The sequence below is a fragment of the Schistocerca piceifrons genome, chromosome 3, assembly GCF_021461385.2.
Source record: "Schistocerca piceifrons isolate TAMUIC-IGC-003096 chromosome 3, iqSchPice1.1, whole genome shotgun sequence".
In the NCBI taxonomy this organism is placed as follows: Eukaryota; Metazoa; Arthropoda; class Insecta; order Orthoptera; family Acrididae; genus Schistocerca; species Schistocerca piceifrons.
In genome coordinates, this window is record NC_060140.1 from 538,318,264 (window position 1) to 538,345,013 (window position 26,750).

At 41.2% G+C, this 26,750-nt stretch overlaps 1 protein-coding gene across 1 annotated transcript in view; it reads right to left on the minus strand.

Moving 5' to 3' along the window:
• The window catches only part of LOC124788815 (acetylcholinesterase-like), an 88,156-nt gene that overhangs the window by 18,637 nt on the left and 42,769 nt on the right, over positions 1-26,750 (minus strand). Inside the window, exons 4-7 of the mRNA XM_047256096.1 lie at positions 18,287-18,472; positions 10,005-10,204; positions 5,410-5,560; positions 4,817-4,998 (exon numbers count right to left, since the gene is read on the minus strand). Of these exons, the coding sequence (XP_047112052.1) occupies positions 4,817-4,998; positions 5,410-5,560; positions 10,005-10,204; positions 18,287-18,472 (719 nt within the window). The remainder of the gene's footprint in view (positions 1-4,816; positions 4,999-5,409; positions 5,561-10,004; positions 10,205-18,286; positions 18,473-26,750) is intronic.

A 26,750-nucleotide genomic window follows, 5' to 3' on the forward strand; every position in this document is an offset into this window, starting at 1 on the left:
CACTGACCCTACACTTGGAGCTATGGCCTGGTGAGCGATTTCGTATTACTGCAGAAGTACTCTCTTGGTTGTGCCACGCATCCCGACTAAACGTTATGTGCCATTCATGAACAGCATTCCAGGGGATATTTTCCAGCAGGTTATCACTTACCCACATAACGCTATTGTAACCCAAAATGCTGTACAGAGTGTCGACATGTAGCCTTGACCTTCTCGATCACCAGATCTTTCTCCAGTCGAGCACATATGAGACATCTTCGAATGGCAACATCTGCGTCATCCACAACCTATTTGACCGACCAAGTGGAACAGGTATAGAACTCCATCTCACAAACTGACATCTGGCACCTGTAAAACACAATGCACGCACGTCCGCGTATCACCATTCAACATTCTGGCGTTTACACGGGTTATTAATGTACTAGCATTTCATATTTTCAGTGCCTTATCTCGTGCGTACATTAACCCTGATATTGCAATGTTAATCACCTAAATAAGCTACGTAGACAAATGTATTCTCCAAATTTCATTACTCTATATTAATTATTGCTTGGTGTTACAGCGTTTTTCCGTCAGTTTATACAGATACAGAATATTATATAATATGTAACAATAATTTTACGACAGAACTGTTTGCTCATTATCAACTTTCCATGGAGAATAAAATTATGAAAATCGGGATCCAACAAGTTAATCACGTTATGCTCCAATATATTTAACATAAAAACGTTCACATATAATTCCGAAACAACACTTTTCAAAACAACAGTTTACAGGGAGCGTCCTTGTGAACAATGAAATCATTGAACTAGTTACATCAGCGCATATCTGAATGCTGCCTGAATATTAAAAACAATATGATGAACGAGAACGAGAAAAGAAACTAGAAAAGCTCCAATAAATGACGGAAACGAGCCTAAAACCAGTGATTCAATTACTAATAGTACCATTGTTATCATTTTTATTACTATAACTGTTTCATTATTATTACTGATACTGCTATGATTTCCCCTTTGGTAATTACACTGGCAATCTAAGAGCGCATCCGAGTTTTACTGAGGAAGATTTTAAGGAAAATTTATGGGCCACTATACAATACAGATAATGGAAGATGGGGAACAAGGCACAATGAAGATCTGTATCGGCTGTTTAAGAAAGCTGATATTGGGAGAGTGATTGGAAGAAGAAGACTACGGTCGACAGGATATGTTCTCCGAGCAGAGGGTACTCTCCCTTAGAAAGCATGAGTACAGTAGCCAAATGGTGGACGTCTGAGAGGTCGCCGCGAACGAGGTGGAAGGACAAAACGTTAGTGATCTTGAAAGAAGCACATCCAGACGCCCGAGACCAAAGTAAATGGGCAAACATACGTACTCAATTTTTTTGATCTTGCATTTCTGTTCAGTCATGAGTCGTGGACCGGATATGTTGATCATTTCGTTATATTTTATGTTAATGTATATGTATATTTTTGTCCTCGGCGACGGCCTAATGACCTGTTTATTTGAAATAAATCTGATTTATACTGATGGTGATTACTACTACTACCACTACAACTACTAGTTATACCACTATTACTATTATTATTATCATTAATATTGTTAACATCACTCTTTATCACCTCCAAATACTGTGCCTTCTCTAACGATCAAATTGTGGACAGGACATTTAAACCAAGTGTTCTCTCTGAAGAATTATGGGCATTGATGTGTGTACTTCAACAATAGACCGCTGAACTCCTGATGCAACCATAAGCGTTCACAAGTAGGACAAGAGCAGGGACTCGCCGCCCCCTCTCCCTGTTTTACTTATGAACTACGTGCATAAAGATGATTTCTGTGGGATTTGATAAGTTTTTAATATCATCTATAGAATTTATTTCTTATGCCACGACATGTCAAAAAATAAGCAATTCCTTTACATCACAAACAGTGATCCTAGAGTCTTGTCCCCCCCACCGCAAGACAAACTTCTGCGGGCGACCACTGCTGTAACCAAGTCGGATTGGTATCCACAGAGAACCCAGATCTACACGTGATTACTGAATAGAAGCAGCCCTATACCGGCAATAGTCTGGTTGATTGACTTCTCTGACCTTGTAACATCATTTAACATAGCCTTGTCACAAGGCAGGAAGCAAGGAAAAGCACAGGCGCTGTATTCTCCGAGGAGATGCACGTCTACCGCAGGGCGAAATGATAATTGCACCATCTCGGGCAAAAAATTGCGTAGGGAAGTAGTCCCCCATTCGAATGTGCAGGCGCCAACTATTCAAGGGAATGTCGTCTAAATGAAAAGAATTTCATGTTGTACCTCTAAGTGTGTATATTCGATCCCCTTAACCATAGTGGTAGGTTAGAGGACTTAAAAATAGAAATAGAGAGATTAATGTTAGGTATTCAATATATTAGTGAGATATGTTGGCTGAAAAACAGGACTTCTTGTCGAGTGAGTGCAAACATATCAACATAAGATTTCTGTGAACGGATTTTGATGGTCAAGATAGAGACAAATACACTACCCACAGTAATAAAAAAAAGTCCGCATACTTGAAAACTCCACAGACGATGAACACGCTGGAAAAATGTGTAGTGACAAAAAGATTATGCTATGTGTTAAGGGAGACAAAAATTTTGTTGAGATGGAAGAACAGCATTTGGTAGCGGGTAGAACAAGAGAAGGAAAATTAAAAGAAAACATGACTGGGAAAATAAATGATATGCGATTAATGATATGCGAAAGTGCCTGCAAGGAGCACAGTCTCACCATATGCAAAATAATATATTTAAAAATCATGAAAGAAATAGTTTGCGTTAGATGAAGATTGTGCAAACTGAAAGGTTTCATACATATTATAAAATGGTTAATATTTCGAAATTGATACTGGAAAGCATTTCGACTAGCAGAAATGGACTCTGGTCATAAACGCTTTGTTGTATACTGATGCTGCAGTTATTATAAGGTAGAAAATTAAGGAGATGGGAAGTGGATAAGTTGAAACAATCCTAGACTGCGCAGTGCCCGAAGATGGCTCATGGCTCAGAGTACTATGGGACTTAACATCTGAGGTCATTAGTCCCCTAGAACTTAGAACTAGTTAAACCTAACTAACCTAAGGACATCACATACAACCATGCCCGAGGCAGGATTCGAACCTGCGACCGTAGCAGTCGTGCGGTTCCAGACTGAAGCGCCTAGTGACCGAAGAGTACATTAACAACCGACTGACAGATATACTGGACTGGAACACAAAAAAGAAAAATTGCGAGCTTTCAGACCAAATAGTGAAGGCAGCAAAGGAAAAACTAGACTAAAACACTAGGCTTAGCAGAAATTCTTCGGAAACACAAGAAATGTGAAATTTAATTCACGAAAGGGCAAATAAAAAATGCGGCAAATATAGCAGGATAGTGAGGATACAGACGTAAGGTACATGAGATTGATAGAAAGTACAAATGACAAAACGGGATTAGCTACAGGATGAAAACAAAACATGCATGACTGTGGAAAATATTACAGAAAAACTAAATAGATGAGCAACGAGAGGTCGTATCACAAGCCAGTACTAAACAAAGAAGGACAGGCGGAAACGGGAGAGGAATGTATGCACAGAAACCTCAGATGAAAATAATGGAATGGAAGGAGGAAGTGGATGAAGATTAGAAGGATCATGCGATATTATTTTAAAAAATTACAGATTGACTGAAGGACCTAGTTAAATAAAGAGTACCTGGTGTAGATGGCATCCCTTCAGAATTTTTGGGGTACTGCTGTGACACTGCACATCTATCCCCGCTACTACGTAACGTAATCAGTTTGGTTTTGTGGTTAGAAGAAGTTCTGTACTTATAAATTTTATTTTCGTATCTTTTGTAATCTATTAATCGCTCCTGTCCATTTCCGGTTTCTACAAATCTGCGTAGTAACTACTCCTTACATCCTTTTTAACTTGTTTTCTGCAGTCCATCCATGTACAACGTCTGCGTATTTACTCACCCTCCCCCCCCCCCTCTCCGCTAAACCCCTAAAACCACCCACAAAACCAAACATGAACGCCCTCGATCACTAAATTGAAGTCCCAAAATAGCTTCTAAAAATCTGTTTCTTCATTTAGTGAAGTTTCTCCCAGATTAGATTCAATACTTCTTCATTAGGTTAGCAGTGGGCTAAAATCGTTCGGTATGAGGTCATACGATCTGCACTACTGCATTAATAAGAATTTAAAAATGTTCTTGCGGTATAAACATGAAAGAGAACCTGTGTATGGTTCAAAGAGAACTGGAAGTCATGCTGCCTGTCGTCAAAGAGACTTAACGCTACTACTTTTTATTACGATTCCGGTAAAGAGACAATAGAGTTCTCAGACATAGAATGTGCAGCTGTTTCGTACTCTGATCTAAATTTTAAAGTGTTCCGAATGTTACACCTATTTTTCAACAGGCCATCCATTTTGTACTCAAGAAACGTAAACCTGCTAATTTCTACCACGTTCAAAGCTCATAGTTAACCACATATCCTATCGTCGAAGAAATACAAATTTCTTCTCGTTGGCCCAAGTAGCTGAAATTGACGTTTAACTTATACTTTGCTCTAAATACTGGTGTAACTTACAAGCATATCTAATGCGTTTGATAGGGAACCGAACACAGACCAAATCACAACGATTGCCTAAATCAGACGACGCCTTTCTAATACTGCTATTGCTCCTACTGGTTAGGGAAATGCATTGTTTCGGTTGATAAAATTATAATGAATATATAATTCTTACTGCGTAGCATCTACACAGAAAAATTAGCTCAACAGTAGTCTTACTTACATGAACCAAAGGTTCCGGATAATCGGCAGAGATAATTTCGTTTCCAAAATAGAAATTCCTAAGCTTCTCTGCTGCTTGAGTCTGCTCTTCTATCGTCGGCAAATGTAGACAAGGTCCCACAACTTTTTCAAATGTTTTATTGAGGTTAGTTACAAGGTCTGACTTATTTACAATATCAGCACCTAAAAGAAAAAGGTGATTACAACAAACAGCAAAATCATAAAATAATTAACATACCTTATATACCACAGATATTTCCCAAAATAGCGAATTATTAAACCCACGCAGACTCACACCTTGTTGCACATTGTAAACAATAGAGCGCTCAATTCTAGCACGTTCTTAAATTACATTTTAGAGGGCCTTCCTCTATGCGAATTACTTACGTTTTTCGCATTTTGTTGTCCTGCAGTTGCTTTATTAAAAAAACTATGAACAAATTGTTAGAAAACTTCTTATTTTAATACCAAAGTTATTCCGTAGAACCTTTAAGAGGTATTTGCAATTTGGTGACATTCAGACCATCACTAGAATCTGCCTGAGGTTTTCACTGTATAAAGCAGAAAAGGCGAAGTTTGTTTGCGACCACTCACCTGTCTCAGCGGAGGTCACGCCAGTCATGATGGGCACCTGGTTAAAGCGACCTTCATTCACAGCACGAATAGGAGATTCTGATATGAATGCATCCTCGATGTCTGGTTCGGTGTTAGGTGCCCATACGATGTATGAGAAGTAGAGATTTTGCTGGAAACAAAAGAAAATCAGCCCAGTAACTAAACTTACAAATTTCGGCTTCTGTTGAATCTATGTTCTTATGTGGAAGGTTGTCTTGCTTAGTATAATAGACAAATTACATGTTATCATAAATTTTACCAATGCTGCCGTTGTTTTATTGCCCATGCTGTTCTCGCTTATTCGAGATACGATCTAGTACATAGTTTGTTCCCCAGAAATTGATATAGGGTACACACCGCTGCAAAGTAAACTCTTGTTTCATCGCATGAAATTTTCATTTTACTTTACTTTTCCGCCTTGATAAACTGCATTTCCTCATAAATTCAGTTAAAACTGGTAAGACATCGATTCCGTTTCTTCATAAGTTGTACTTCTACTTTAGATACCGCAGTGTGGGTATAGTTCTTTATTTCCTTACTTTTATTGACATATAAGTAAATTCTATTAAAAGCAGCTGCTGTCGTATTGGTAACTAACAGTAAGCTACAATATTATACGTAGTTGACTACTTGTAAACTATTTGACTGTACTTCCTTTTTAAACAACTAAATCATTTAGATCATCTACTGGTTTCAGAAGAAGCATCACGTTAACAGCAGAAGGCGAGTTAGTTACGAATGTGTACCTCGCACGATTTCTCCAATGATAAGACAACTACGAAATCAGTAGGGAGTGGTTCATTTTTAGGTGCAATCGTAATGTGTCAAGAGTATTTGTAGGATCACGTTGATCTTTACAGTCGAACAAGACATGATCGATGTCCTCATCGTCAGCACATGGAGTAGGGCCTACATGGTACACGCAATTGTTTAATTTTTAAAATTTTAGATGTCGATTTTTGAGAATTTCTGATAAAAATTACAGTGAGAAGTCATTTATCATAAAACCTTGTTCTGAAATTATGTTTTTTAAAACATAATTTCTTATAAACAGTACACTAAAATGACAAGAATGACATTGTTTCCCGCAGGCCCCGAACTTAATTTATGCGTTACTGGTATCTCGTTGTGTTCGTTTAAATTTGTAACGTTAGTGTTTCGTACCCGCGTCCGATGCTTCAATGACATGTAACGAGTACCTGCAGTAAATTCGTTGTTCCCACAGAACGCCAGTACTTCTGAACTCTGCACCGTTGCCGCCAGCGACACGTCATTTACGCCTATCCTGTGGTAGTTAGGTAGCTTTAAGGATCGTTCACAAGCACAAACGATCGCCTCGTTGCTTACGACGCTTACAACGCCTTCCCTTATTTTACCACTCCCAATCCCATGCTCGCTGTGACTATTAACGACTTACCCACAATGACGGTCTGACCGAATGCAGTGAACACTCTTCCCACCTAAGTGTCATCTTTGAAAAGGTAGTTACTTCTATGTATTACGTCTAACGTATGATACCTACCCTATTCCTTTAAATGTATGCAAAACCTGCTCCCACTAAAGGTGAAGTAAACGTATTCGGTCGCCTTTAATACACTTCTTCATCCAAATTAACTCTTACACATGATGTCCACCGTTGAAGACAACATTGCTCTGCATATCATCCTGTATCCCCTTCTCGTACTTCCATGTCCTCAAAGAAGGAAAACTAGTCTCCAACTTCACCTACATTCCTTCGTCGTGTACCTCCAAACCACTATATTTCATTTTTTCACGGCAAGATATATTTGCTTATTTCTACTTCCCCACTGCTCCAATCAGCAGACTTCATCCTAGTGAACTCAGTCCACAGTGAGACCCTTTCCTTTCATATCAACCCTAAAGAAGTATAAATCTCATTCGTAAAACAGCTCCCTATCCAGGTTTCATTCCGATCTCTACCTTTACAGTCGTGTTCTTTCAAAACTATCAGCTGTAAGCTGATCGACGAGCCTCAGAAAATCATTAGCAGCTACAACACAAACATGTCAAAGTAATGAAGATCAGCAACTACATCAACAACACCATACCATGAATATTCATTTTAATTAAATTTACATTTCAAGTTCACCTTTGAACGTCTTTTTTGAGTCATTGTACATAGATAAACATGTATGGATTAGGAGCAGCAACACTTCTGCTGCCCACAAAAGAGGAATGAAATAATAATAAAGATTATTAGGAAAAAGAAATGGCATTCTGTCATTCGCTATGTTACTCTGAATGTACTTGAGTCCATCCTGTTGTGTTTTAAAATGTCATGCTTCAATAATTACCACACCTTTCTGTCAGAGAGCACCATTCTTTAACAAACTTTACTCGGTCAAGTGACTTACTGCAAAATGAACGATGCAGATTTAAACTGTAATTTAAAACAAATTAATTTTGTAACCGTCCGTAATTTAAAACAAATAAATTTTGTAACCGTCCTTGAAAGGGGGACATCATTCTCGGAAGACAATCTAACTGTGTGACTGCAATATATTAGGTGGAAACTTGAAGGCCTGTATAGTGCTGTCATTTTATTTTACTGGGTAGAATGTTTATTGATTAAGAAATTTGCAAGTTACACTATGTGATAAAAAGTATACGAATACCCCCAAAAATATACGTTCTTCTTGTTAGGTGCATTGTGCTCCCACCTACTGCCAGGTACTCCATATTAGCGAACTCAGTGGTCATTAGACATCGTGAGAGGGCAGAATGGAGCACTCCGCGGAACTCACGAACTTTGAACCTGGGTGTCACTTGTGCCATACGTCTGTACGCTTGATCTTCACACTCGTAAACAACCCTAGGTCTACTGTTCCCAATGTGATAGTGAAGTGGAAACGTGAAGGGACACGTACAGCACAAAAGCGTGCAGGCCGACCTCGTCTGTTGACTGACAGACACCGCCGACAGTTGAATAAGATCGTAATGTGTAAAAGGCAGGAATTCCAAATTGCATAAGGATCCACTGTAAGTACTATGACAGTTAGGCGGGAGGTGACAAAACTTGGATTTCATGATCGAGCGACTGCTCATAAGCCACACATCACGCCGGTAAATGCCAAACGACGTCTTGCTTGGTTTAAGGAGTGTAAACATTGGACGATTGAACAGTGGAAAAACGTTGTGTGGAGTGACGAATCACAGTACACAATGTGGCAAGCAGATGGCAGGGTGTGGGTATGGCGAATGCCCGGCGAACATCATCTGCCAGCGTGTGTACTGCCAACAGGCGGCTGTGTTATAGTGTAGTCGTGTTTTTCATGGAAGGGGCTTGCACCCCTTGTTGCTTTGCGTGGCACTATCACAGCACTATCACAGAAGCGGCCTATATTGATGTTTTAAGTACCTTCTTGCTTCCCACTGCTGAAGAGCAATTCGGTGTTGGCGACTGCATCTTTCAACACGATCGAGCACCTGTTCATAATGCACGACCTCTGGCGGATTGGTTACACGACAAAAACATCCCTGTAATGGACTGGCTGCACAGTCCAGACCTGAATCCTATATAATACCTCTGGGGTGTTTTGTAACGCCGACTTCGTTCCAAGCCCTACCGACCGACGTCTGTACCTCTCCTCAGTGCAACAATCCTTGAAGAATGGGCTGCCATTCCCCAAGAAACCTTCCAGCACCTGATTGAACGTATGCCTGCGAGAGTGGAAGCTGTCATCAAAGCTAAGGGTGGGCCAACATCATACTGAATTCCAGCATTACCGATGGAGGGCGCCACGAACTTGTAAGTCATTTTCATCCAGGTGTACGGGTACTTTTGATCACATAATGTACGTATTGAGTCATTGATTTTAAAACATCTTTATTTTATTACCAGAATTTAAAATAATAACTTTCCACTATGTATGTGTGATTATTCATAATGATTATTCAAATATTTAGCTAATGATTTACAGCTATGCATGTGACTATGATTTAGTAAAATTATGAACAAAAATGAAAGAATGCTTTAAAGCTCTAGTCTCTGGACTGAAGACCAAAAGATGAATCCATTAAGCAAATTCACAAGGATTTAGGTTACAGTAATTGTTTGGAGAAGAAGAGTCTGCATGAAACCAGTCTCTGGATTGAAGAGCACAATAACAACAACATGCTCATTACTATTAGTAACTAGTGTATCACATGCAATCCTGTCTTAAATTGAACGTAGTATCCTATTACCGAGGAGAATGTTTCGAAATATTTTCTTTGTACCACTGCGTTAGCGGAACAAGTGAGCGTATCTGAATGTAACATTTACTTTTTATTTGTGGTCTATTCTTCTTTCAGAATGGATATTAAAAAATGAACAAGGAACGATTAAGTTATAGCGTCCAGTCGATGATGTCATTGTAAGCGCAGCAGAAGCTGGGAGTGTAGAAGGTAATCGGCAGTATCCTTTTAAAAGTAGATGCCGAAGCATGGTATCAACTCTTCAATTTACCACTTTAGTTTTGCGATAAGAAAACCAGTCCAAAACAAACTTCGGTGTAAGACAATAAATATTTCAATTCGAAGATAGTGTGGTTCAAGTGAAGCTCAGTACTCACCTCATCTGTCATTAAGAGCGACGTATCCACTAGGAGGTCAGTGGCATTTACAGAGCGTAAGAACTGCACCAGCTCCTGTGCGTTTTCAGCTTCGTAGCCGAGTACGGAGCCCAATCTGAAGGCGTGATACCGGGGATTCCGTACCACGGACATGCCAGCTACGAAGGTGCCGCTCTGGTCCACCAGCCGCGAGAACAGACCTGCAGCAGGAACAGGCTTCAAGAAGATACACTGAATACACAGATAAAACAGCCTGAAACTTACGAACATTCTCATATAACAATAATGTTACTAAACTAGTTCCGCAATGTCTATCCTCGTATTTAGGCATTCGTCTAGCACCAAATTAAATAGTTTTCCTCCCAGCAGAGTACCATTTCTTGGATGCGAACCGATACCAACGGTTTTTCTAAATTTGTATGCCCTCTTGTTGCAACTATTAGCCTTGAAATGCAGTTCTGTTTTGGCTTGTATACGTTTTTGAAGCTCGTTATGGGGTTTGGCATTGGAAACACTCCAAGCGAATTCAGGAGACTGCCATCAACGCATGGTGTGCCCAGATGCGTGCTTATGTACACCTTCGTGCTGGTACGTTCTGTGATACTATAGGTCCACGCTGTGGCATCCTCGTGTGCTTCAATTATCATCTGCCGACCAGATGCCACAGAAATCTACTAATACCTGTATTGTTGGCCCTTGTTTTGACCAGAACCGAAGTGGAATCTTCCTTCATGTCGGTCAGGGGCCTGAAGGTGGCGTAGTAAATCGCCGAAACTGGCAGTCAAATAAAATAAGTTCGGAAACTAGGCGGCTGAAAGGTGTTTGATTCTACATACTTATACATACAGGACTGGACACACCAATCACCGCAAACGACATTAAAGAAGTACTTCACAAGATAGGTAATACTACAACGGATCACAACTTCATTACCTGGACATCTAACACAATGTACTCTGTCCTTCCTAGCAACCCTTGCAACACTTTACGCCACCATCCTCTACAGGTTATGATCCTGAAACATGGATAATCTCCAAAAAACAACTTTTCCTAAAACGCAATAAACCTAGTGAGACCTCCTCCTACCACTACATCTGCCTGGCACCCATGTATAGCAATCTCTGAATTCATCATCTCTCAACGCGTCCATAAACATCGAAACTAGCCCTTACCCCTGCCTATAAACCAGTGTGGTTAACGTCCAAATTTCTCTTGTGATGACCAACTCCCGTATCAAACCTATCTACTATCTCATTGTTTTCATAACTGTTAATTAGCCATTTTGTTTCCCTCGACCAAGAAAAAGCATTTGATTGTGTATCCATTCTAGTCTCCTATTCAAACTCCAGAAATACGCACCTGCAGATAGCTACATCTACCAAATTCGATCTTTTCTGTGTAACAGCCCATTTTTGTCACTTTCAACATTACCAATTACCGTACCTTCTGTCCTACTGCTAGTGTGCTCAAACGCTCTGTCCTTCTCCACTCCTGTGTACCCTTTGCACTACACATGTTGTGAATATTGCAGCTCTTTTTATTTCTGTGCTTGCTAAGAAAACTGGACAGGAATTCCTCCTTATGCAAGACACCTTTGTAGTTTTGGTTTCACCCAGACATCAAAAACTGTAAGTAACACGCTAATTAACAAAATACACAGTGATTCTCGGTCGAAAATGCATAACAGACAGGAAAATAAAATAACGTCTCACTGTTTGCAGATGACAATCTGTAGATTGCCCAGTAAACCTAGAGCTACTAGCATAAACATCCAGAGCTTCATGCGAGGTATGTAAACGAACTAGAATCTTTAGACATACCGTAAATAAACATAGAATGCTTCAACACGGTGATATCTGTCTCAACTCCGCAATGTATGCTAACCAGCGTAAAATGTTCGACAATAATCGCTCATTTTACGAATGTAAATATTTTTACCAAAAGTTTGTTTGAAGATAACATGTAACAACAATCTTGGAGAAGAAAAATAAACAAATAAAATCACTGAAGATAGCACAAAAACTGCTGAAGAATGTCTGGGTGAAAACAAAACTACTAAGGTGTCTTGCATAAGCGGAATTCTTCTCCAAACCCTTTACACTGCTGACACACCTGTACCACCTCCTCCAATATGTGAAGACACGGTCTTGCTAGCTCTCTACATACCCCATAGACATATCAGCGCTCCCTCCAGATTCACATCAACCAGTTTACGTCCCAAGGAAACTAGTGGCTCGAGATTAATCGTTCTGAAAGCCTAAGCACTAAATTTGGGATGAACTATTTGCAGCATCAGCCTTCATGGCTTTTATCTCACCATTTATGACGATCTTCTCGAATTAACAGACGCCCTAAAGTATTTCGGGCAAACCCTTTATAGTAAATTAACGCTAAAATCTCACCTACCAGCCATCCAACAGAAAGCTCACGACAGACTAAAACTATTAAACGACCGAAGAAAGGGATCACATTCTTGCACCATTCTCCAATCGTACGTAGCAACTACGTTACGTAGTAATGTATAAATGTATCTTCCTCTACTTTTCTTTTAACTTACATTTAGTAATAACAGTGATAACTAAAGGCTTCACCTAAAGTTAAAGGCAACGATTTGCAACTGAACGCTGTGTATGGTAGGCAGTGAGTTGATAGGAGAAGAAAGACGCGAGAGTGAAGTATCCGGAAGTTACTTGAGTGTGGCGTTTGCGCGGGAACACACAAAACGTCGCTATTGTTTTAGGAGAATCTTCGCGTGTATAAACCTTTCCGGTGGCTTGAAGGCGAGCGGAACTGCTAAGCCGTTTTCGAATCCCGGTGTTGGTCTGCTACGTTATAGATGAAGATTTCGTAGAAAGACATAAAATACTCCCAGGAGTTCTTAAGCCTTAGGTTAACAATTATTTATTTCAATTTTACTCTAAAGAAGGCATTATAGGACAATACCTAATGGGTCAGATACCTCTGTTTCAGTTCGTATGTCTTCATTCATTTTTAAAAGCAGGTACATCTACTGCAACTTACGAGTGCGGAAGCATATGTTCAGCTGAGAGGGCACCAGGCGGTGTGTAGACATTCTCGAAAAACAAAGGCGCTTTGGAAGCTGTTAGTGAGCTGCCGTAGAGCAGGACACATAAATTAACGCACCACAAAAACGTTCATCTCCGATTTAATACAAAGTGTTCTGGTGTAAAGTCAAGCGCCGGCGCGCCAGTCAGAATCGAGAGAGCAGAGAGGGCTACGAAGAAGACGTCAGCCAATTGCACGCTGACCGACCCCTCTCCAAGACGACAATGCGACAGCAGTGGGCTCTATGCGAAGAGGACATAAGCGCCGCGCCGACTGGCCGTGGTTCAACTCTACAGAAGCTTCACGACTAGCGATCTGAATAGAAGAGGCAACTGTATTACTTCACTTGTATTAGGAATTGTATATACTGAAGAGATTTCTTATTTTACATGTCGCCCTTTGCTTGCGAGACATCTGTGTACTTCTCAAAGTAATACGATTTGCTCGAATTGTTGTCTAGCGGTCCGAGAAAGATTTCCTAGACACCCCATATTCGACGACTAGGGAGGATTCAATACTTTCGGAGTAGTGTCGCTTTTCGGACACGAATGTCCGAAACAGCATCTGAGTAGCGACAGGATTTTTTGCAAATATTATACGCAGTATCGTGTACTAGTAGGAAGTAACTTTGCACGTAAGTACAAGCATCATTTCCAGTTGTGAAGATTATTAGATCGACAGTAGGACAGCGTTCTCACTGCTGTCTCAGCATGATGGGGTAAGTGACTTCAGCGTACATCTTGTCGTTTTTTGGATTTCTGATGTTGTTTATTCAAAGTTTAACCACTCAGATGCCCGACTGGTCGCGTGATGGTAGTGTTTTTAGTTCCAACACATATTATTTTTCCGTGTTGTAACTATTTTAAAATACAAAGTGTTTGGGGCGAATTTCTGGAGTTTAGAAATGGTTAACGTGAGTGAAGTGTTCCTTCGTAGTGAGTACGTGATTCGTGAGAAGAATTATATTTTAACATGACCGATGGAAGCATCATGAAAAGGTGCATAAGGTAAGATGTTTGCTTGATATCGCTGTCTGTCGTGTGATCTCGTTTTAAGCAATAGCTGCCAGACTTAATGTAGCTATCAATCCCTTGCTGGTGTAAAGGTTGTTTATTAGAGGACAATGCGCCTCACAATTAATTTGAAAGCTTATTGCAGCTCTGTTTTATTTATTCGTTGCTTAAGTCTCCAGTTCCCAGGCCACCACAATTTAGTGATGAATTGGATAATTACAGTGCGTACCTACGACAGCAGAGTAACAGACCTATCCTTGACTTCCCTTTCAAAGAGATGGTGAAATATCCGGATTTGTGGCATATGCGGCATTCGCAAACGTTACATACCCATTGGCATGCTGCCCCCCCCCCCCCCTAATTAACGAAGAGAGTGGCATCTTTACACTCAAGTAACTGCTCACAGGCATCCAACCAATGCGATTAAAATCCATTTACGTTCAGGTTTTGAAAATAAAATAGTATTCTCCACTCTCCTAGATAGTCAGCTTTCCATAGTCCGTGTTAAGTTCCAACGTACAACAATCCTTCACCGACTCATTTCATTTCCCCACTTCCTTGCCGTCACTGAACACCTTCGTAGATCCCACACTTATTACAAATTCAACTCCAACAACCCATTCTCCCTCTCCTAATCACAACTCCTGGTGTGCTGCCATACGTACATCCACTGTGGCATCTGCCCGTCCTATAACCCACTGCCCTTATCCCTTTCCATTTAGGGGCTCCGTTCGGTTCCGTTCGCTCCCTCACCTTCACTTCGATTGAACTTGTCCTGGCTTCCATTTTAGCTATCTGTTTCTGGAATCTCCTTTTTTTTCACTACCAATCATCGACTCACATTCCCCCTATCCCGACAATCAAACCAACCCAAATCAAGTAGCTCCATAAATTCTTTATGTACCTCAAAGGATCAACCCACCTTCCCTTACCCCGTTATTTTTCTTGAATGCAGGGCCCTCTAATCAAATGATGCTGTCGTGTAATACAGTGCAGGGTTTGTTTCTAACATACACGCAATCATTGGTATATTCTAAAACACTTACATATAGTGCATTTCTTTAAAAAAATTTTTATTCCATTTTGGTTCTTTTAAGCTCTGTAGAGCAGAGCAGTGTTCTGCTGCCATCTCTCCCTCCCCCATCTGCGGTTTTATCAGAATATCTGTAAGTGGTGTGAGATCGAAGTTGTACAGTAGTACCAGAACAATCGAAAAAATGAGACCTGCTGGTGATTTCAAACAAATATTATATTCGTAGTTTCCCCAGCCTACACAGCTCCAAATTTTTCTTTGGATTCTGGACAGTTTTAAACAAACCTTTTGTTTTGAAGAACTTTTACTGAACCTTTTTAAACCATTGGCGCATCTCTATGTAGTTGCTAGAGTTCGCGAGATCGAAGATGGGACGGCCAGCCTCGCGGATATAGGATGCGAATTGTGAGTTCTGTGTAGCGCAGATGTCGTCTCTGTAGTGTTGTATGTACCAAGTCACGAGTGAGTAATCCACAGTGATAAATACAATTGTTTCTCTCAGTACAGAAAGCTCTATGACACTTCGCTGTTGCGTTCCCGTGTGGAGGCGTGGAATTCTACTTCATCTGTCGGTATTCTACGCGAGTACTGTAGTTTAGTGAGCGTTCACGTATTTGATTGGAGGGGAGGGAGCGGGGATGCCATTGTGTAGGGCCAGTATGCAACCAGAGGTTGTGTACAATGAACGAGGCAGACTTATCCAGCTGTAATTGTTGAAGGTAATAAATTCTGTTTCTTCCCGTGTAAATTAGAAGTGAGGCGTTTTCGTGTGTTTTTTCCCTTTTCGATTTCGAACAGTTATTCTGGTTTGTTTTGTAGGAGATCAGCCGGAGTTTAAATTACTGGGTGTCATTTTCAAATACAGTAGGCGGATATTTAAGCATTTCTGAAAATGGTAAGACTGCTGGAAGACATTTGCTACAGTTTAGGAGCAGTGATAATTTCAAACCCTGTCTCGCGACTCAGAGGCTGGCGACCTTTGCCTAGACTTCTTTAATAGTATAGCAGCGCAAGCCCGACAACAGACGTTACCGAGTATCTCTGTCGAGCAATACATTGCGGCCTTTGTCTCTCGCACCATACAATGCTAAGAGTGAGTGGACACTGACCGTGTGAGCGAGAGGGACATGAAACGCGACGCCAGAGACGCTGCGAGTAACAGACAGTAGGAATGTTACACTGTGTGTCATAATATCGGATCTCCGAGTGTGTCGTTAGGCAGAAACCTATGAGAACATCTTTAATTGCTCCTACTGAAACGAGCAGCAATAAAATTTATATTCTTCCTTCTCACAAATATTTGGCTCTTTTTTCTGAACATGTGACGATTACCGAGTATGTGGTTAGGCAGGAATGCATGAGTACAGTTTCAATTGATGCAACTGAAACGTGAAGCAATGAAATTCATATTCCTCCTTCTCACAAATATTTGGCTCTTTAATTCCGAGTATGTAGCGCTTTCCGAGTGTGTAGCCTGGTAACTAAGAGGACAGCTTAAATTGCTGCGAGAGAAACAAATAACATTCATATTCTTCCTTGTCACAAGTATTTCGCTGGTAACACTTATGTCACAACAGTTCCTGCAAACCAGTGGTAGTTCGGGTGGTATATTTCCACCGACACCGACATGTGCGAGATGTTACCCATGTGAGAGAGGCCCTCATCGAAGGCTAACGAAGTCGGTAGCAGTTCCTGCTGTTGCCGATATTGGCTGTGACGTCAGAACGACGCTACTTTTGCAGGAAGTCTCATGAAATAAGCGTTACCCATCCCCTTACCCCATCTCGACTGTAGAGCTGGCGCGGATCCAGATCCTTCCACCAGCAGATAGAAAACTTGACGGGTCGAGGGGACACTCTCAGTTCCTGCAGTTCGCCTGCGTCCTATAGTGTAGCAGCCTCGGCAATTACGCCACGAAACATAGTTCCGTGAGTTCACAGAACTACGGTTCTGACCCATCAGTCACCATCTGCGGTGTGCCTGCATAGTACTTTCAGACATAGTGGCAATATCATAGATTGTCTAGAGACAGTAGACTTATATAGATTTCATTGTATTAGCATTGGAAATAGAGTGCCATGGATCAAACTGTTACCAACGCTAAGCACAGTCTTGTACCATTACTACTAATAAATGTTATCGATTGTTTCTGACTGTGTTGCCACATTTCTAGTCTGGTGCTGCCCTGTCCAGCAAGAGTTAAGTAGAATTTAATTATCGTGCATACAGCCACTTTTACCATCTTTTAGTGACCTATTGCAGAAATACGTAGATGTTTGAGCGAAGCAAGTGATGACAGTCAGTTACAAAATCCTAACATCTGCTATCCAATAGATTCGATATCACTGTTGCCCACTTTAGCCACGTTTCCTGTCTCTCTAAATTAAGGCATTACACATTTCTAGAAGCTAGTTGGCGTCTTGTTATGTTCAGCGGTACTATATCTAGATTTTGACATATTCGACTAGTTGCTGTCTTGCTACGTTCAGTTGTACGAAGTCGGTTTTCTCATTGCATCTGCTAGTGTCTTTTGTTCTTTCCTCATTTCATTAATTAAACTGATGTTTTCTGAAGGTAACAGTGGATATATCTAAATAAAAATTTGAGATAGAGGAACAATTAACACAGAAATGTAGCGGTAATATAAGGGAGTGGCAAATGAAATCGATGCAGATGGAAAAGGGTAGGTACATTGTTATTATTCCAAAAGTAATCGCCATAGCTCTTAATAACTTTATCCTGCTGTGGAACAGGAAATTCAGTACCTTCACGGAAACATGTTTGCGTTGCCCAAGGAAAATCGACAGCCACGAATGTCCTCCTTCAGACCTCTCAAGGTATAGAAATCGAATGACGAGAGATCAGGATTCTATGCAGGATGTTTAAGAGCTTCCCAGCGAAACTTCTGCAGCGTACCCCTGACAACACTGACAACATGTGGGGCCGCTCCATTACGGTTCCAAAGGCAATCGTAAACAACTTCCGATTAAGCACTGACCAACTTTTCTCACAATGGAATAAATATATTAACAGTTGTTGCGATTGCCTTTGAAATAATAAACGGTTTACTTACTTTTTTCCCATTTGTCTCATTTTCATTTGCGTGTCCCCTATATATATACACACACACTGTTAGTGAGTCAAACTGATCTCTGGAAGTAATTACTAACCTGCAGACCCAGGCGACATGAGATGCAGTGAAACAGAGACCCCTCCAGCGCTCTGACCGAAGAGAGTCACCAGCTGTGGGTCCCCGCCGAAGCTGGCGATGTTCCTCTGCACCCAGGTGAGCCCCAGCTGCTGGTCCTTGAGGCCAGCGTTGCCAGGAACAACCTCGTCACCTGTGCTCAGGAAGCCTGCAACAGGATTGGAAACGAGCTCTGATTCTAGTATTTTATCCTGCGCACCGTACAAAAACTTTTCATTTTTGTGTCAGTCCCTTAGCATTTTTGTATGATGTTTCAACACTTTCTTCCTGAGTCGGCTATATATCAGTTTCCTGCTACTGAAAGCTTTTAGCTGTTTCAAACTCACAACGTACTAAGTGCATATCTAGATGAAGTAGCATGGTAGATGGTGTTTCTGTCCATTCTGTTTGGATTTTCCAATACGTTTATATTATATAAAATGAACACATACCTGTCATTTACACTCCTGGAAATGGAAAAAAGAACACATTGACACCGGTGTGTCAGACCCACCATACTTGCTCCGGACACTGCGAGAGGGCTGTACAAGCAATGATCACACGCACGGCACAGCGGACACACCAGGAACCGCGGTGTTGGCCGTCGAATGGCACTAGCTGCGCAGCATTTGTGCACCGCCGCCGTCAGTGTCAACCAGTTTGCCGTGGCATACGGAGCTCCATCGCAGTCTTTAACACTGGTAGCATGCCGCGACAGCGTGGACATGAACCGTATGTGCAGTTGACGGACTTTGAGCGAGGGCGTATAGTGGGCATGCGGGAGGCCGGGTGGACGTACCGCCGAATTGCTCAACACGTAGGGCGTGAGGTCTCCACAGTACATCGATGTTGTCGCCAGTGGTCGGCGGAAGGTGCACGTGCCCGTCGACCTGGGACCGGACCGCAGCAACGCACGGATGCACGCCAAGACCGTAGGATCCTACGCAGTGCCGTAGGGGACCGCACCGCCACTTCCCAGCAAATTAGGGACACTGTTGCTCCTGGGGTATCGGCGAGGACCATTCGCAACCGTCTCCATGAAGCTGGGCTACGGTCCCGCACACCGTTAGGCCGTCTTCCGCTCACGCCCCAACATCGTGCAGCCCGCCTCCAGTGGTGTCGCGACAGGCGTGAATGGAGGGACGAATGGAGACGTGTCGTCTTCAGCGATGAGAGTCGCTTCTGCCTTGGTGCCAATGATGGTCGTATGCGTGTTTGGCGCCGTGCAGGTGAGCGCCACAATCAGGACTGCATACGACCGAGGCACACAGGGCCAACACCCGGCATCATGGTGTGGGGAGCGATCTCCTACACTGGCCGTACACCACTGGTGATCGTCGAGGGGACACTGAATAGTGCACGGTACATCCAAACCGTCATCGAACCCATCGTTCTACCATTCCTAGACCGACAAGGGAACTTGCTGTTCCAACAGGACAATGCACGTCCGCATGTATCCCGTGCCACCCAACGTGCTCTAGAAGGTGTAAGTCAACTACCCTGGCCAGCAAGATCTCCGGATCTGTCCCCCATTGAGCATGTTTGGGACTGGATGAAGCGTCGTCTCACGCGGTCTGCACGTCCAGCACGAACGCTGGTCCAATTGAGGCGCCAGGTGGAAATGGCATGGCAAGTCGTTCCACAGGACTACATCCAGCATCTCTACGATCGTCTCCATGGGAGAATAGCAGTCTGCATTGCTGTGAAAGGTGGATATACACTGTACTAGTGCCGACATTGTGCATGGCTCTGTTGCCTGTGTCTATGTGGCTGTGGTTCTGTCAGTGTGATCATGTGATGTATCTGACCCCAGGAATGTGTCAATAAAGTTTCCCCTTCCTGGGACAATGAATTCACGGTGTTCTTATTTCAATTTCCAGGAGTGTATTTCACTCCTCGTTTATATAATATTGTACACCTAAACAGAAAATGTTGTTTGCTTAATATTATAACAGTCTCTAGCACTAAACATTTACAGGTTAAATATAACATTGCCAGATTTTACAGGTCAGTGACTGTTATTGCATTTTTAGTTGTTTTCCCATTCAGTTATACGGAAAATAGAATTGAATTGTTGTAACACCACTTATGGGAGTCTAAACTGCACTTGGTTTTCTCTTTCAGCCTTTGCATAAAATATTGTTTTCGTCTAGGTTAGTGGTGGTAATATTTACAAGTGTTACAACATTTGCATCTTATTCTTTTACATTTTACATACATAGTCACCATATTTACTTTTCAGTTTTACTATCTTTGTTAGAAGCTACCAATAATGCATTAACTTTCACGAGTTTTGCGAGAAATGTGACTCCATAACCATGACGTTTACAAATTTTCTGTTCTCAGAGTTTTTTTGATCCGTAATACATTACTAACTACATGGTTTTTAAAACTAGGCATAACGGTCCTGCGGTAATATAAAAATATATCCCTTAGAAAAAAAAACTTTTAAGAGAGTTTAATTTCCCACAAGAATCGGGCCTCTCGTTATCGGTGTAACCAATGTTCACTTCTAAGCACGTTGCAAAAGTTTCGTCACCCCACACAAACAAATTTTTCTCCTGGAAATTGAAGCAGTTGTTCTAAATATATCCTTCAGTTGCTCGTCATCCTTAGGCTGTTGTCCATAATGTCATTTTTTCAAATACAAGAAATGGATATTGTCGCTGTTGGCAAAGTCAGGACTGTAAGGAGCGTTTTTCAAAATTTCCCACTGGAAATTCGTGGTTCTGGTTACGGTATGTGGACGTTTGCTATCATGGAGTAGTACCCCTGACCTCTTTTCCGCTCCGTTGAATTTGTATGTACAGTTTGGTGAGAATTTCGCAGTACACGTTAGCTGAAATTGTTGACCCACGCTCCACAGATCAACAGAAATGACGATTTTTTAATCTGTATACTGGGTCTTCGACCTCGCTCTTCGTCCTTCAGATATGTACTCCCAGTTTTACCAAGTCCCCACGCAATTGTCTAACTATGCTTCATTCTTTAGTATAGGCCTATAACTAGGTATAGTTCTCGATGAAGTGGAGTAGCTGTAGACCCTTCAGGGCACTAAATAAAATTCAGCACCCGCCTCCCAACTAGTGACTGCTACTGATTCCGAAAACATTGTTTAGTCTACAGTCAGTCGACCACTGAATCCAAACAATAATTTATGCGCCTTCGTAAAAAATTAATAGATTGCGCTACGTTCCTTTATATTTAAACTGATCTGTCAACATTTAGATACTCGTATCATCAAATGCCCTTTACTTTTTGACTGTAGTTGGTAACACAAATGGTGGCTAATTTCTGTACGAAAATTTTGATGAGAAGTGTGTTTCATTCTCTTAATGCACAGCGATGGATTTTTCTTTTCGTTTCCGGGATTTTGTCTTATAGAATCTGTATTTAGATAAATGCAGTACAAATTTTGAGAAAAACTCCCAAAAATATGAATTATACTTCTACCCACTCGTGCAAACCTAGCATTCAACGGAACTACTGCTATTTACACAATAAGTTAAAAATAAAAGAACACAGAGTATGTGTGTACGACTATATCTAAACATGTGTATGATACGTTCATAGAATTATGTCTAGTAATATGTAGAGTCTCTAAGAATGTAACTTGAAGGTCCTTTTCGGGTCCGTCTGCCTGTGTAGGCTACTCTCAGGAGCTGATGTAGGGATTTATATTCGCTTTTCCCTGACAGGTAAACAGATTGAAGAAAACAGCTTTTGCATATAATTCATAAATATTTCGTAAAAATTGTATGAATTATGATGAATTCAAGCTATTTTCTGAGAACGACGCCATTGCCACTGGCGAACAGTCCGCCACAACTCGAGAGAGCAGCTGTGAGTCGAGAGTGCAGCAAGCATAATCAGATTTACACCTGATGTGGTGGTCTAGAAGTAGAGCATGTGGGTGGAAACGAAGAGCTTGTGGGATCGAATCCCGACTTGCTCACTTGTTCACCTGTCAATGATGTGGACAGTCACCAGAGACGAAACGTGGCACTGATTCCACTTTACACAGTAGCTCTCCTTTCCCCAGATGGATAACTGGATGTGGACATGCAAGTCGTCTATGTGACATCCAGTTGGTGGCAATAACTTCAGAACAACTGCATGATGAAAAATCATGGAAGTCCTAAACCTGTGGTTTTGCAATTTTTAACACATAAAGTAAAACGTTTTTCGAAAATCTACTATAGCATAGTACGCAGATTAGCTTCGTTTATATTAAGATACTTTAGCAATAGAGCAGTAGATCACTCAGCTTTCAGCTTACTGCTTTGCTTGAGTCAAATATAGATGCGTACACGGTTCTTTGCGTGATGGGGCGTAAAATGATATTTTTTTGTCACTTAAAAATTGTACAGGACTCCAGTAAACGAATTTTCAATGATGAAAGAGAGATTAGGCCTGTTAAAGATCATCGGCCTGGTTCGAACCTCGCCGTTGCTTAAATTCTGAGTAAAAATCATCAACAATAATGGCCGAAGTTCATATGGTTGGCTCATATGGCTCTGAGCACTATGGGACTCAACTTCTGAGGTCATTAGTCCCCTAGAACTTAGAACTAGTTAAACCTATCTAACCTAAGCACATCACACATATCCATGCCCGAGGCAGGATTCGAACCTGCGACCGTAGCGGTCTCGCGGTTCCATACTGCAGCGCCTAGAACAGCACGGCCACTTCGGCTGGCGAATGGCCGAAGTCTGTCCGCACAAGAATCCACTCTCGTTCTGCCAACGGCCTTGTCAAAGTTGACGGAGAAGTGGACAGAGATTCAGGACACTCTCTTGCCCTTTGGGTGGAGAACTGCTGATAACAGGCGGAAGAATTAGCAATAATCAATGGCATGAGGACGCAGAAGGCAATGTAAACTACTTAATTAAAGACACATAATGTGTATCCGCAGAATATGTGGCCTGCAGTTGAAAATTTGTGTTGATGGTCCCTCCTATTGGCAAAAGATTTCGAACTAGCCCCCAGTCGGATCTCCGGCAGGGCCCTGCCAAATGAGAGGAGACAATGAGAAAAAGACTGAATAACCGAAGAAAGAATAACATTCTAAGGGTCGGGGCGTGGAGCGTCAGAAGTATGAATTTGGTAAGGAAGCTAGAAAATCAGAAAAGGGAAGGTAAAGGTTCACTCTATGTATATTAGGGGTGATTGAAGTAACAGCTGAAAATATTATAACAGGAGTAGGATACGTTATGAATGGGAGAGTACGGCAGATAGTGTGTTACTGTGTAGTTCAATGATCGGGTTATTTTCGCCAGATTCGACAGAGAACCAACACTGACAGGTATGCATGCCGACGACGCAAGCAGAAGATGAAGAGATAGAGATAGTATATGGGGATATTGAACGGAAATGTGGTACGTAAAGGGTGATGAATAACACAGGTCAACGAAATATTTTTTTGAAAAACTTTTTTTATTTCCATAGCTCATCTTTATAGATTTTTATGAGCTGAATCCAAATCTAGCCTTAGGTTTTTTGTATCACCTGTAGTTTTCGAGCAATATGCTTTTTCTTATATATAGTATAAAAATCCTATGCTATACGGTAAACGGGGAAATTAATGAAACGCTTTGTTGCAATATAAGCATGGTTTGTATTTACAGTAAGCTACTTAAAACAATGATATGTGTTAATAGAGGTTTCACTTGTCAGCTGGAATTGGTTTGTATTTTCTTTCTCTTTTTTCTTTGGAGCTTCTTGTGTAGATTTTTGTACGATGAGTCGCTTGCTAAACTTCTCGGAGAAGTGACCAACAGTAGTCTCCCTACATGCTGGTGTTCTACCGGCCGCCGGCCGGGGTCGCCGAGCGGTTCTAGGCACTACAGTCTGGAACCGCGCGACCGTTACGGTCGCAGGTTCGAATCCTGCCTCGGGCATGGATGTGTGTGATGTCCTTAGGTTAGTTAGGTTTAAGTAGTTCTACGTTCTAGGGGACTGATGACCTTAGAAGTTCAGTCCCAAAGTGCTCAGAGCCATTTGAACCATTTCTAACGGCCGTGGTAAAGTTTTTCCATCACTTTAATGTCCTGGTGAAAACACTCTCCTTGCTCCTCATTAACATCTCCCATATTGTCCAGGAAGTAATGAAGGTGACTGTTCAAAAAGTGAACTTTCAGGCTCATTTAACATCTTAAAGTTTAAACTTCTTTAACATTTTATCTATAATAGAAACATATTCTGGTCTTCTTCATGTCCTAAGAACTTTATAACGACTTGCTAGAATGATACCCATGCTTCTTTCTCATTTAAGGTCATTGTCGTTTCAAAGTTAACATCAAACAACAATTTTCTAATACCAGTTCCGACAGAGACGCCTTCTTTTAGTTTAGTTTCTGAAAGCTGTGGAAACTTTTAGCAGAGATACTTAAAACATGGTCCATCTTTAGGCAAAGCCTTTACAAACTGTTTCATTAGGCCTCCCTCACAGGCCAGTTCTTTTTGCACCATAGTTGATCCCTAGCCCTACTATCCCATTTACACAAGAATCATGGAAATTTGGTAAAGCCGCCTTGGTGACCAGGGAACATGCATGTTACTTTTAGATCGCCACATATCATCCAACCATGAGCTGAACAGCCTATTTTAATTCGCACTATTTTTAGGTTTTCATAGGGTTCTTTTATATGTACGGAGTGTCCAACAGGTATAGATGCATACATGTTACCACTGTATAATAAAACATCCTTCAAAGTAGTTTTGGATGAATCAATAAACAGCCTCCAGTCTTCCTTTTTGTATTCAATACCAAACTCGTTCATCCGAATGGGAATGCCTGAGCAGTACACTAAATCACCTTCTTGTTGAAAAAACTTGGAATATTGCCGCTCTCTCTTTCTATACATGTATATGCTGATTCCAACTGCCATTAAGTTATTTTCTTTTAATCTAGAGCCAAGCAATTCAGCTTTTTAAGCCGAGATCCCTAACCAAACCCGTAAGTTCGGTCTGAGTGAAGTGGCCGTGCGGTTAAAGGCGCTGCAGTCTGGAATCGCAAGATCGCTACGGTCGCAGGTTCGAATCCTGCCTCGGGCATGGATGTTGTGATGTCATTAGGTTAGTTAGGTTTAACTAGTTCTAAGTTCTAGGGGACTAATGACCTCAGCAGTTGAGTCCCATAGTGCTCAGAGCCATTTGAACCATTTTATTTCGGTCTGAGTAAACAATGTGAACTCTAGACTTTCTGTATTACAATGGAATTTATCATCATCTGGTCATCTAAATCACATTGTACATCAGAAAATACTTCTTTTGGAATAGAATTTACATCACCTGGTGGTTCAGGAACCGGAAAATCTACACCATGCGGTACTGGTCGGATAGCGGACGGAAGGCTAGGGTAGCTTAGTACCTTCTTGTTTTTCGACTTATGACCAGTAATATCAACACTGCAGAAGTAGCAATCATCGGAATGATTTCTTGGCTCACTCCATATCATAGGAACAGCAAATCTAAAGGCTTTTTTCACCTTTCTGGACCATTTTCTCAGATCTTCAACACACACATAACATACCTTATGCGGCGCCCAAGAATTGTCTTGATCACCAAGTTTAGATCAAGATTATGATAGTTGAACCTTTCTCACAAGATCTGTAATGTTTCTTTGGTGTTTTTAACCGCAAATTCACAACAAATATAACAAAAACTGTCAGCAGAGTTTTTACAACCACGATTACAGATTGTACTGAGCACATGTACAGGAAATGGGCAAGTGAAGTGAGGCTGACAGTAAACAAAACAGCGTCTGTTAACACAAAAATAGAATCGATTTTTTTTGCCAACAAACGTTTTTCAGCGCTGCTACCAACGTCATCTACGTTCATTACACCTCCGCTTTAAATTATTTTAACTATATAAAAGCTGTTAAATTCTTTAAAAAATCGCTTAATTTAATTAATTCAGCTGTAAAATTTGATGAAATGGTGGGTGATAGAGTTTTTTAAGTATCATATTTGGATTTTATTTGGATTTACCACCCTAAAAAACATAAGAATAAGGTATTTTCAGCAAAAAAGTTTTTCCATCGTTGGCTTGTGTAATCTAATAGTCATGGAGGGCTGAATGCGGTCATAGGGAAAGGAGTAGAAGAGAGGGTTACGGGAGAATATGGGCTTGGTAATAGGAATGAGCGAGGAGAAACACTAACTGAGTTCTGCAATAAATTTTAGCAAATAATAGCGAATACTCAACCATCATAAGAGGATGGAATATGCTTGGATAAAACGGGGAAGTTAAGAAGATTCCAGTTATAGTACATCGTAGTCAGGCAGAGATTCCGAAATCATACTCAGGGTTGTACGGTGTACCCAGAAGCAGATGTAAACTTAGATCACGATTTAGTAATGATGAGCAGTAGGGTGAAGCTTAAGAGAGTATTCAGGAAAAAACAGGGCACAATGAAGTGGTAAATGGAAGTACTAAGGAAT